The sequence below is a fragment of the Montipora foliosa genome, chromosome 7, assembly GCF_036669935.1.
Source record: "Montipora foliosa isolate CH-2021 chromosome 7, ASM3666993v2, whole genome shotgun sequence".
NCBI lineage: Eukaryota > Metazoa > Cnidaria > Anthozoa > Scleractinia > Acroporidae > Montipora > Montipora foliosa.
In genome coordinates, this window is record NC_090875.1 from 35,798,689 (window position 1) to 35,811,188 (window position 12,500).

General features: G+C 39.6%; 1 protein-coding gene and 1 non-coding gene across 3 annotated transcripts in view; one reads left to right on the forward strand and one right to left on the reverse strand.

Moving 5' to 3' along the window:
* The window catches only part of LOC138009439 (RNA-binding protein 5-like), a 58,396-nt gene that overhangs the window by 12,798 nt on the left and 33,098 nt on the right, over nucleotides 1–12,500 (forward strand). The window contains exons 11-17 of one of the 2 annotated variants that reach the window (XM_068856452.1): nucleotides 1,078–1,194; nucleotides 1,786–1,898; nucleotides 3,314–3,518; nucleotides 7,770–7,803; nucleotides 8,696–8,725; nucleotides 11,190–11,353; nucleotides 11,986–12,065. In XM_068856452.1, coding sequence (XP_068712553.1) covers nucleotides 1,078–1,194; nucleotides 1,786–1,898; nucleotides 3,314–3,518; nucleotides 7,770–7,803; nucleotides 8,696–8,725; nucleotides 11,190–11,353; nucleotides 11,986–12,065 — 743 coding nt within the window. The remainder of the gene's footprint in view (nucleotides 1–1,077; nucleotides 1,195–1,785; nucleotides 1,899–3,313; nucleotides 3,519–7,769; nucleotides 7,804–8,695; nucleotides 8,726–11,189; nucleotides 11,354–11,985; nucleotides 12,066–12,500) is intronic. The other variant, XM_068856453.1, reaches the window with a different exon arrangement.
* Nucleotides 7,092–7,164, reverse strand: Trnaa-ggc (transfer RNA alanine (anticodon GGC)). The gene has a single exon. It is a non-coding gene; the product is annotated as a tRNA-Ala (tRNA).

Consider the following 12,500-nt stretch of genomic DNA (forward strand, 5'->3'; position numbering starts at 1 on the left):
CTGCAGCTTGTGGGGCCAGGTGCCGAAAACGCTGCAGCTGGAAACCAGAGAGAGAATCCGCAACAAGGTTAGCTTTTCCACAAACTGATGACGCTGTAAAAGAAAATTAATGGCGCACTGCTAACAATGCCAAGTAACGCAACAAAATCATTAAGTCTGCATCTCTAGAGGTACCTGACGACAATACAGCCACCACTGACTCGTTATCACATAGGAACTCAACCTGCAGCGAAGATCACTGAGAACCCCACAAATGAGCTGCCACAACAATCGGAAACAGTTCCTTATAAGCAGTACATAGAGGTTGTTGAGAAGCCGACCACGTAACAAAAAACCATTGGCTGTTGAAAATCGCTCCAAAGCCCAGGGAGCCTGCGACATCTGACAAGACTTGGAAGTCAGGGAGAGGGGCCCAAGCAGGCATCAACAAAAAACTAAGAGCATCCCAGCTCTAAAACAATTCCCGCCACCAAGTCAGGTCCAAATGAAATGCCCGGTTTACCCGAATAAGGTGGTCGTTACGCCTGAATGTACCTAACAAGTTAATCATCTGGTGGAAAAATGTCCTCCCCTGGGGGGCAATCTTACAGACATGGTGGAGTTGACCAATAAGGGACTCCACCTCACGATGTTTGCAGAAACGCTTAGCTGACCATGTATCTAACAGAGCAATGATCCTATCTCTCTTCTCCACCGGCAGCCAGGCCTGTAGATTTTGAGTGGACCTAGATGTTGTTAACCTTTTCACCCGTAAAGCAGCTTTCATTGACGAGTGAAATAATCTGGCGTTAGACAGAGTAAAATCTATAAGTATCACTCTTAGGAGGGAAGGGTTAAAGGGGACATTGTTTTTGAGTGCACCTTGATGTTGTTAACCTTTTCACCTCTGAAGTAGCCCCCATTGAAGAGTAAGATCATCTGATGTTAGGCAGAGTAAAATCTCTAAGTAGCCATATTAGTGGTGAAAGGGTTGATTAGTGAAGTTCATTTCTGATCTGTTTATTGCCAGCTAATGAAATGTTTTGGTCATTATTGATGTTTAATGTCAATGAAACTAATTTTTTACTCTTATTTTAGATACGAAAAGCTCTAGTGGAAATTACAGCCCTTCCAATATATGATGTTCGTTTAATAAGGGATAAATTAACGAGCACGTCAAGAGGTTTTTGTTTTGTTGAGCTGGGATCCATTGAGGTAATGAATTATCACTAAGTTTAACCCTTAACCTTGTAGTAGGAGAGTAGTTGCCCAATGGCAAAGTGAGTTGATAGGCGGGGCTACCAAGTGATGTGAGGTAACTGTGGCAACTAGCCATGGACCAAACTTGGCTTTTGTCCCACTGTGGGAATAGTGGAAGAGATACAATGTACTTATCACGTGATACCTCCTGTGGATGGAGGGGGGGGGGGGGGGGGTGTTAGTAAAGGCAAAACAAGCAGGAATACTAAGGAAGGGCAAGTTTTAATGGACTCTGGTCAAGCAATATTGCATGGCACCATAATGATTTACAATACTAAAACAATAGCGGATACTATTAGAGCTAAATATTGCGAAAAGACAACTTGAATCTCCTGGGAAAACAAAACACAGCTCAGTTGAAGGTTATGGAATAAAGCACTGTTAATCCATTGACTCTCGGGGGTTCCCCATTGACGAGAGAAATCGTCTGGCGTTAAACAGAGTAAAATACCAAGTCTGGCCAGTTCAGGCCGGTTTGGGTGTCAAAGTGTTAAGTTACTGCACTACCACACATACGCAATGCGTGCCAATTTTTCTTTTACGCAGGAAGCAAGTCAATTGCTAGAGATCATTTCTAACATGCAACCACACTTTACCATTGATGATCGAATTGTCACTGCTTCTTATGCCAAGCATGACAATCCCCCTAAACAAAACAGGTAAGACGTGTTAAGCTTGTGACAACTTTGTATCCTGTTCAAGTGGAGAAAGACTTGTGAGCGTAGTGGGGGCAAAACTCAAGAATGGTGCAATAATGGCTAAATCAGAGAATAGTAGAGCCAATTTAGGCACAATTCTCTGATTTAGTCGCAGAGATGCTCTCCAATTGTATTCTCTGATTTTACAACTTCCATAGTAAAACGTCTCAGATTCGCTGATTTTACCAATGCATCTAGTGAAAGTTCTCCAATTGAACAATTTTCCCTATTCTCCAATTTGAACTCTCCATCTAGAGAAAAGTGTCCGATTGTATGATTCTTCTGATTCTGAAATTTACCACTTCATGTTACCATTAGTAGCCCAAAATTCAATTGCAATGATGACAAATTTAATACATGTAAACGATGAGTCTAATAACGTAACTCAAAAAACTCAAGCTAACACAATGTCTGAGACAAAATGTTCTCGCAATCTGGTATTGCTTACAGCTGTACATCCTCAGAAAAAAATCGAGGACGGTGTGGCTGTACAACAACAACAACAATTATTTATTTGTACCTTAATTAGACAGAAATAATACAAGATGTTATTAATATAACAGCGAAAGCCAGTAACGGGGCGCCTGCAGGCTAATACGTGTAATTTAAAATTGGCTTCAAATTAGTGACGATGAGCGTTTTTTTTCCTCCTCTATTTATGGTACTTGGGAATTTTAACCCACAGTATAGGGGTCAAACTAGGTAAGAAAGGTGTACAGTGTGAGAGAATTGGGAAAAGTTTGTAAAAACTATAAAAAGAAATCTTTTTATGTGTCTGTCTGTGAAATTTGCTGGATTATTTTCCTTTTTTGTATGAGATTTTGCATGTGTCTTTGAGTTGTGCATGCAACAGAGTTTGAGTAGTACCCTCCCCTACCACAATAACAATGGTAGAAGGTATTGAAAAAGGAGCCTCTTCATTGCCGTTGACTGCGGTCAGCCTCTTTTTTTTTTTTTATTTCATTTGCCACATAATACAATAACAAAAGAGATACTGTAATAATACAATCAGGTAATTAGTGAATCTAGTTCAAGATAACATAGTGATGGGGAACTAAGTACAAGCAATTAGGTTAAAAAATAAAAGAAAATTAATAAAGAACTAAACTAAGGGATTAGAGAATAATTTGTGGCAGGGAAATCTCAGTGAAGCCTTAGGGCTTATTACATAAAATTAATTGAGACTTGCCCCCATTGTTAAGGATACTGACTCATAATAAGAACATAACATGTGCAGCAATTTGAATAATGATTAAAAAGTGAACTAAGGATAAGGTGCTAAGCTGTGTTCTATCTATTAGGATTTTTTTGATGAGTCGCATAGTGACTGTCTTAGTTGAGTGTGGTTATTGGTTTGTTTTTGTTTTTGTTTTTAGTGCCACAGTTGCAGCTGCAGCCATTGAACAAGCTCAGTGGTCACAGATGCCCAGCTCATCTCAGACACAGCAGTCATCCAGTGTCGCAGCCAATGCCGTGGCTCAAGCACAGGCTGCTGGTACCATGGGAACTGTGACAGCAGAAAGTTACGCTGCGCAAGCGCAGGCGTATGATGCAGTCAGTTCTGCTACATATCAACAGCAGGTAAACATCCCAATTCTAATGAATAGTGGAATAACATTAATGCAGGTAGGATGTTAGGATTTGTCAATGATTGCTGGTAATATTCAAATTCATTTGCTCAGATACTTGTCCAGGACTGCAAGTAACAACTCGCACTCTGATTTGATAAGAGTCATGATTTCAAATGATGACAAGTATTAAGAGTGGAAATGGAAAAGTGATCCTTGCACTTGTCTTATCTTTCAACGAAAGAAAAGTATAATATTATGGGATCGGCTATTCATCGAGTTACGAGTTGAGTTGAGTTTGAGTTGAGTTTGAGTTAAGTTTGAGTTAAGATTGAGTTACAGTTCTTGGCGTTTTTCGGAATTAAATGTAGTGAATATTCAGTACAAGTCACTTCGAAAACTGTTTTCTTCGCGTTGAAAGATATATTTGCATAAAATTTTGCAAAATGGCATGGCTTTCCAATGATCAAAACAATCTTATAATTATCACACCTTTCACGGCATCATTCTTGTTGCTACTGTTAAGTCTATCGACGTCAAAACGATACCTTAGAGAGATACATGGGCTGTATTGTTAAGCCAGTTAAAGCCGGCCCGGCGGCTACTATGAACCGTATTTGTCGTCCGGCATCATGGTCGATCAACACGCCGTAAACGAGAGGGAAACATTTGACGAAGTGAGCCCGCATTACGCTTTTTGCTCATAACCGCTGAAATTTCAAAAAAATCAATAAGTCAACACAACTGTTACTTATACGTTTGCAACTCTCCGAAATTTTGTAATGTTGGCAGTTAAACGAGCAGAGCATTTAAATAAATGAAAATGTTTGACCTAGTCACACATGTCGGAACACCATTTCACTGCAAAGTTGAACGACACAAGATGTTGAAAGTAATGCTTGATTGTTTCGCCTGGCCTTGATGGTATTACATTTTTCTTTTAAGTGCTATTAAGTGGTAACTTAAACTGTAAGTTATGAAATTAACTGCACGTTAATCCCTACTTCGGTCCGCTATGACATCTAGTTGCCTAGCTACAATCCCAGCCAAAAAGATGGTGACACCAACCCAAAATACAACCCCTTCCCCCCTTTTCAATGTTGATCGCGCTATGACTTTGGGCATTCGAGAGAAAAGTCAATAGTTTTTTTTTTCCTACAACTTCAAAAAGGGGGGAAGGGGTGAACTTATGTGTGGCATCAAGTGTCCCAGAAATTTATGACCGAGATTGGGTTGGGTCTAAAACAAAGGTCACTTTCAGTTTGACGGGTCACTTGTACTTGCAGGTCATTCTTTTACCTTTTCGAAAGTAACCCCAAACTCTCAATTTGCCTAACCCTAGGCCTAAAAGCCAAGTTTAGGTAATTAGGGTTTTGGGTTACTTTCAAAAAGGTAAAATAATGACCTGCCACGCATAGCCCATCAAAAGTGACCTGTGTTTTAGACCTGCAGCCCGGATTGTGTCACGGTGCCCGGTTCGCGAGTTACTTTGTGACTAGAAAGGTAACGGGGGCGATTTGCATTGTTTTTCTAAATCTATACTGGCCCCATTTTAAAATATGACTTGTTACTAAGCAGTGAAAACACTATGAAAAGAAGTTTGTTTCGCTCACCTTCTGTTTCCCATTTCTATATGGTAAGACTTGGGATCTTTGCGCAGTCCAGGTTCTGGTTCTCACACAATGGAATGTTGATAGTTAACCACAGAGTCATTGGCAAGCGTATTGAAATTGAAAGTATGTCTATGATCTGACCAAATCACGATAAACATTTCTTTCTGTCTACACTTCTACCATCCTAAAACTTGCACCGCTTTAAATCATGTTGCATAAATATAGTTTACGTCATAGAAAGTGCGGCGTACGGGGTTTTATTCACGAGTTGTTTGTGTTAAAAACCCGAACGAGCGAGGAACGAGCGAGTGAGGGTTTTTGACACATAAGACGAGAATTTTCATTAAGACGAGAATTTTCATTAGAATAGTTTTCTGACCGTAAATTAGAAACAAAAACTCACTAACAATACAACCAAATGCAAATTTAATTTAATTCAATAACAAAGTACGATTTGCACGAGATGCACGAGTGATTGGCATGGAAACGCCTTTACGCTATCGTTGATTGGTTATACTTCCACTTGTGAAATAGCTGTACGCCATTCTGATTGGCTGTATAAGCCTTTTCCACATGTGAAAATAAAGCGTATAGATTTGTACAAATGAGCTTTATGGAATAAAATCCTCATGTTATGTGTAATAAAGCAGTTTACAGTTATTTCTATATATAACTTATATAAGTTATATAACTTAATTAATTTCCTGCTGCTGCTCACTAGTTCCAATAACGTTTAGCCGATCATGAAAACCACGCTGCTGGACGACAAACGGTACGTTTCATCGTTTAGCCGCCAGGGCTATAAGCTGGCTTAACAGTAAATCCCATCCTTAGCCTTACAAGAAGACATCTTTTCTGCGTCGATAGACTTGATCGCTAAAAGGAACAACCGCGCGCCAGTGGATCAGTTTGTTATGCAGGAGATCGTGAGTTCGACTCTGGCCGGACCCCCAACACTCAGGGTCTTAAGTAATTGAGGAGAAAGCGCTGCCTTTGAAATAACATCCGCAAATGATTAGACTTTCAAGTCTTCGCGAATAAGGACCATAAATCGCAGGTCCCGTCTCACAACCTTCAATGTTCATAAACTGTGGGATAATAAAGATCGCTCTCACTAGTCGAAAAGAGTACGGTGTTGTGGTCTGGTCTTGCCATCAGCCATGTGGTCGACTTGGAATAATCTTCTGAAGGGACAACTGATCGTTGAGACCACATAACAGCAAAACAGACAGTAGTCAAATCAGAGGAGTCCAAGTGCTGAAACTGGTAAAGTGTTAAACAAGAATACTGCCGTGCATGAAATTTCAAGATTGTTTTTATCAGTTTAAAACCATTTCGCAAATATACACCTGTGCACTTCACGAAAACGGTGTTTGATGGTCTTCTCAGTGACTTCTACTTAATATTTATTAGATTTAAGTGCCAAAAATGCCAAAAACCGTAACTCAATATTAACTCAATCTTAACTCAAACTCAACTCAAACTCAACTCAAACTCAACTCAACTCGTAACTCAATCAATAGTCTATCTCTAATATTATTATTCTTTCATTCATTGAGTCCTTCATGGGAACAACTGAGCCCAACATATTGACCTGCTTCCAACTGTGTGGCTCCATGGCTCAGTTGGTTGAGCATTGCACCGGCATCGCAGAGATCATGGGTTACAATCCCATGGGAACCACCCAAATTTTTCAGGTGTCTGTACGATAAGAGACAATGCTTAAAGAGGCCTTTTGCAACTAAGAATCAAAATCCGCCATGCTGGAGGGCAAGCTCATTATTATTCCCCCACTGGGACATTAAAACAAAGAGACCTGAACCAGTCAAGCTTTACTTGCCTTTAATGTCCCAGTGGGGGAATAATATTGAGCTTGCCCTCCAGCATGGCGGATTTTGTACCATGTGATCCTTAGTTGCAAAAGGCCTCTTTAAGCATTGTCTCTTATCGTACAGACACCTGAAAAATCTGGGTGGTTCCAATGGGATTCTAACCCATGACCTCTGCGATGCCGGTGCAATGCTCAACCAACTGAGCCATGGAGCCACACAGTTGGGAGCAGCTCAATATGTTGGGCTCAGTTGTTCCCATGAAGGACTCAATGAATGAAAGAATAATAATATTGTACTTTTCTTTCATTGAAAGATAAGAGTGCTGAGCAAAAGGGCTAATAAACTATATGGAAAACTGACTAATAGCGGCTAATTAACCCATTGACTCCCAGGAGTTCCCCATTGATGAGTAAAATCGTCTGGCATTAGGTAGGGTAAAATACTAAGTCTGGCTGGTTTAGGCCGGTTTGGACGTCAAAGGGTTATGGGGACATTGTTTTTCAGTGAGTGATTAATTAACCCATTGACTCCCAGGGGTTCCCCATTGACGAGTAAAATCGTCTGGCGTAAGACAGAGTAAAATACTAAGTCTGGCCAGTTTAGGCTGGTTTGGACGTCAAAGGGTTAATTATTAGTGTTGGCATTGCAGGTATTTTGTGTTCCAAGGGACTTTCATATTGAATGCATGCTAAGGAAATTTAGCTTAGGCCCCGTTAAAAAACTTGTAGTACAGACCTTGAACTTGGTTAGTAAGAGTTACACGCATGTATGTACAGTATCTATTTATGATTATCTTTGTCCTTGTTTATGCCTTTGCAGTATCAGCAACAAGTCAGCACTCAAGGCACCACAGGTATACACTAAAATAGAATAAATTAGAACTCTCTGTTAAAGATGGGTCTGGTTTGCTTGTCATTGTGGCTGGCTTACAAGCTGGCAATTAGCCATATGCCTTGTGACAGATCTAAACAATTTTATTGAAATTCCTTTGTACATGTATAATTTATGTTAATACTTTGGTCCAATAAATCACTGCTTGTTTTTGTACTTGGGCTTAACCTTAACGTGTCATTAATGATTCTGAAGACAGTTTTCCAACTCGTTTGCACAGTATTTTTCCATGAACCTCTCCACGACTCTCTAATTATTTAATCTTCAAACTTCCTGAAGAGATCATGAAAGATTTACAACACGAGCAACTGTGGCATAGATTCCAACTGTTTGCACACAGGAATTTGAGGAGTACTGGCTCTTACAGGCCAGCAAGAAAAGTTTAAGACCCCGACTTGCCCATTGGACAAGCAAACTCCATGATGGATTTCTTCAAGGTGTTCCTTCAATCTCCTGGGTTCATTAGTTATCAACGAAAACAACTTGTAAAATACTAGATGTCGTTTTGTCTTTTGACACCTTTTGAGTTCTTTCATCAATTGAGTGGGAAAGTGGTCAGAAAACGTTTCTTGCCTAAGGGTGAAATCTAATCCCAAACAACCAAACAGGTTTTCTTGAATGGTTCCTTAGAAACAGTTGCCAGCGAAAAATTTTGTATTAATTTGTGCGATTTCTACGATTATTTGCACCATGTGTGTTATAGGTCACTTTCACTTGAATCAAAAAACCTTCCTTTGATAAGGTTTTTTGTACAGTAGACGTTCAATTCACCTGCTGAGCCTTTGTGATAACACACTTATGCATTAATTAGTCAACATTCTTTGTTACTAAACGTTTATTTTATTTTTCATAAGAAGCTGAGACAACAACTGTCCAAAGCCAAGGTACAATGAAATTTACTAATTTAGGGGAATTGCCTACTAGAATAACTTTGTCTGGTTGTTTTTTTTTTTTTTCTTAACTGATTGATACTGGTACCAAATGATAGCTATTATTTTAAAGAATATTAGTGTGTAAACTAAATTAGCAAAGTGCTGAGTGAAATGGGAACTTAGCAAAGATCAAGATTATATTGAAGTCTGAACTTTAATGGGGACATTTTTCAGCAAGTGCTTAACCCATTGACTCCCAGGTGTTCCCCATTGACGAGAAAAATCGTCTGGCTTTAGACAGAGTAAAATAGTACCGTAAGTATGGCCAGTGCAGGCTGGCTTGGGAGTTCAAGGGGTGAGACTCAAAGCACATTGGAAAGTGCACCAAATCAAAGAGGTGACTACAAAAGAAGCCCTTTCTCCTCAGTTACAATTACAATACCCTTGTTTGGTCTGTCTAAAATTGAACCTCATACCTCCTACATACATGTTGTTGTCTTGTGCTCAATCATCCCAGTGCTTAATTCATTTGTTGGGTTCAACTTGCAACAGCTTAACCATTCCTAAACTTGCCTCCATTGACAAGTAAAATTGTCTGGTGTTAGATGGGGTAAAATCTATGAAGTCTCATAACTTGAAGTCTCTTGAGTCTAATCAGTTGATTTGATTTCTGTTAATTGTTGATTAATAAAGTTCCTCACTTCTCGGAGTCAGGGTTAAAGCAGAAGCACGTGACCTTGAAGCTTGTATCTTGCAACTCTTTTTCTTGGAACAAAGCTGAGGACACCAATTTTATGCCCAAATATGGACAAAAATAAGATCAAAGCTGTACGCATGGGGAATATTCGCAAGCTACGTTACATCCAAATGAGGAGATTTTTAAACTGAAAACCCCCCAGCTCTGAACCAGAGTTAAACACTTCAAGATCATGAGCATCACTCTTAAGGACGGTGCCTACTATTGTTATTGCGCATACGTTCTGTGCATCTCGAGACACTCCGGTTTCCTATCGGTGATGCTCACGAATACAGTGATATTTTTGCGCAGTTTAAAACTATCAGGAGAAAGTAGATCTTAGTAAGTACTCTTGGTATCCAAAAAGAAAATTGGGGGTAACCATGCATTTTTCAGAGATAATTAACCCATTGACTCCTGGGGTTTCCCCATTGACGAGTAAAATCGTCTGGCGTTAGAGTAATATACTAAGTCTTGCCAGTTTTGGCATCAAAGGGTTAAGTGTCAATTTGAGAAAGAACGTTATACATTGCTTTGTATTTTAAAGCTTTTTACAAATATTACTCATCCATTATGTTTGAAAAATGCATGGTTACCCCCACTTTCCTTTTTGGAATCACTTAACACTTTTTAAGATCTACATTTCCTGCATAATCATAAACCGGAGCAAAAATAAATTTGAATTGGTAGGCACCGCCCTTAAAGGGGATATAGTTTTTGAATGGATGTAAAGGTTGAAACACATTGACTTGTGGAACCTGCTCACACCCCCTTTGATGAGTAAAATCTGGCATTCATCATCAGTTCCTTCTCCCCGTATGGAGAATAGGGCCGGAAGTCATGCTCCAAGATACCCTGTTTGCTGCAGCCAATCCTGCCTCAGCCCAAGAGTTGAAACCCATTGCCATTTGTTCTTTCTCCACAGTCCTTCTCCACGTTTCTTTAGGTCTTCCTCTCTTACATTTCCCTTCTGATGCCCATGTCAGGGCAACTCTTGAGAGACAGCTGTTGTCCATGCGCAGCACATGCCCTCTCCATTTCCACCTCCTTTTCCTAACTAGTTCGCTGATGGTCTCAGTATTGGCTCTCCTGCGCACTTCTCCATTGGACACGCGCATAGGCCAACAGAGTAAAATCTATGAAATGTCACTCCTGGGGGTCAATGGGTTGGAGGCTGTATTATGTAACTGTTGTTAGTTGTTGTATAGGATCTTCCTGATGGGGAAGTAGGAATATGTAACTGTACCTCCATGAAAATTATCTTTGCTAGGAAGTTCCTACAACAAGTTGCAAAAATAGTGGCATTATAAATTTAGCTATTAGCTCTCACACTGCAGCCCCCCCCCCCCCACCCCCCACCCCCCCTTTTAGGTGTTGCTAGCAAGACAAAAAAATTGTTGGAAACTTAAACAGTCAACATTGAAAGGGGGAGAGGGGAAGGGAAGTGGGAGAGGTTTAAATTCTAGATACTGCAGGTATTGGGAGGTAGAAAAGGTGTTTTTTATTTAAATTGTCTCAATAATTTTGCAACTTGTTGTAGCATGGCTTGCAAAAACGAACTTGGTGATAGCTGAGCTGGGAGTCAAGGTGCATTCTTTCTTCGACGACTAAACACTAACACCTAAATAACATTTTCTGCATTTGAAACAAACAAAGAGTTGATTGGCCGACTAGAATCTTTCAAGGTTTCACTTTGTGTAAATTTTTTCTCAGATTGACTTTTTTTCTGTTTACTTTTAGCTGGTAATGCACAGTACCAAGTTACACAAAGTCATCAGAATGCAGCACAACAACAACAGCAGCAGCAGACTGGACCACAGTCACTTTCAAACTATGTGTACGACCCTTCAACTGGTTACTATTATGATTCCACCACTGGACTCTATTATGATGCCAATACACAGGTAGTAACACTTTTAAGAGGTCAATTATTTCACACTGCTAGCTATTTCAGTAAAGAGTCTTGGTCAGGGTCGTAGCCAGAAAAAAAAAATGACTGAGGCAATGTCCGTGGTTAAATTATCTTCGGAAGATTTTTAAGTGTTTATGATGAGTACAGATTAAAGACAACACTGGAATCACGCTTTATTTTAAAATTTCACGAAAAAATGACACAGGCAAATGCCTCGGTTTGCCTCATACTGGCTATGGCCCTGTTGGTAAGCCACTACACTATTGTCAGGACAATATTATTCCGACTGGACGTCAATTTCCGTAGCTAGACATCAATTGGTTGCATTTTGTTTTGTTTTGAAGGTCCTGGTGAGGCATCCCATAGTGATTATTGTCACTGATCCATGCAAGGGATAGAGCGCATAGCCATGTAGCCACATTTTGTGCGTTTGCACCTTAACAGTATACTTGTTCAGTCGCTAAAACACCCATGTAGTCATTAATTTAGTAGCCATGAAGCGAGGAACGAGGAAGCATTGCTTTAAGTGGCCGGATATTCTTAAATTACTCTGGTAAAAGACTATGATTTCTCCTTCTTATTGATAAGTTGAGCAAAGCTGTAAATTGTTTCTGTTTCTTGCAGTATTATTTTAACAGTGCCACCCGTCAATTCCTTTACTGGAGCGCAGAAACACAGCAGTACATTCCAGTGGCTGCTGATGGGTAAGATGATCCATTTTTTGGTAAAATTCTCACCACTACAGGTGTTCCGTTGCTGGTGTCATTGAAATTCAGAAACAAGTTAGTTTTTAAAAGAAAATTTTTCTGTTAATTCTTGGGAATGAATTGGGGATACTTGCTAAAAAATCTGAGTATTCCTTTACAGGAGTCGAACCTACAACCTTTCAATTACTACTTTGGATGCTCTCAAATTTTTCGGAGTAACCCTGAGTCAAAATCAGTAATTAATCTCCTTAATAATTTTTTTTAAATTTCAGATTGATATCATGTGTCTTTTTGACAACTCTCATTTCTGAGCTATAATAATTTTTTTTCCCGATGTCCTAACTACAAGATATAGTTTTGTAGGAGTTAATCAGATTTAAACTACTGTTTTAAGGTTTATGTTTTTAGATGATATTTCTTTTGTCTCTTTTT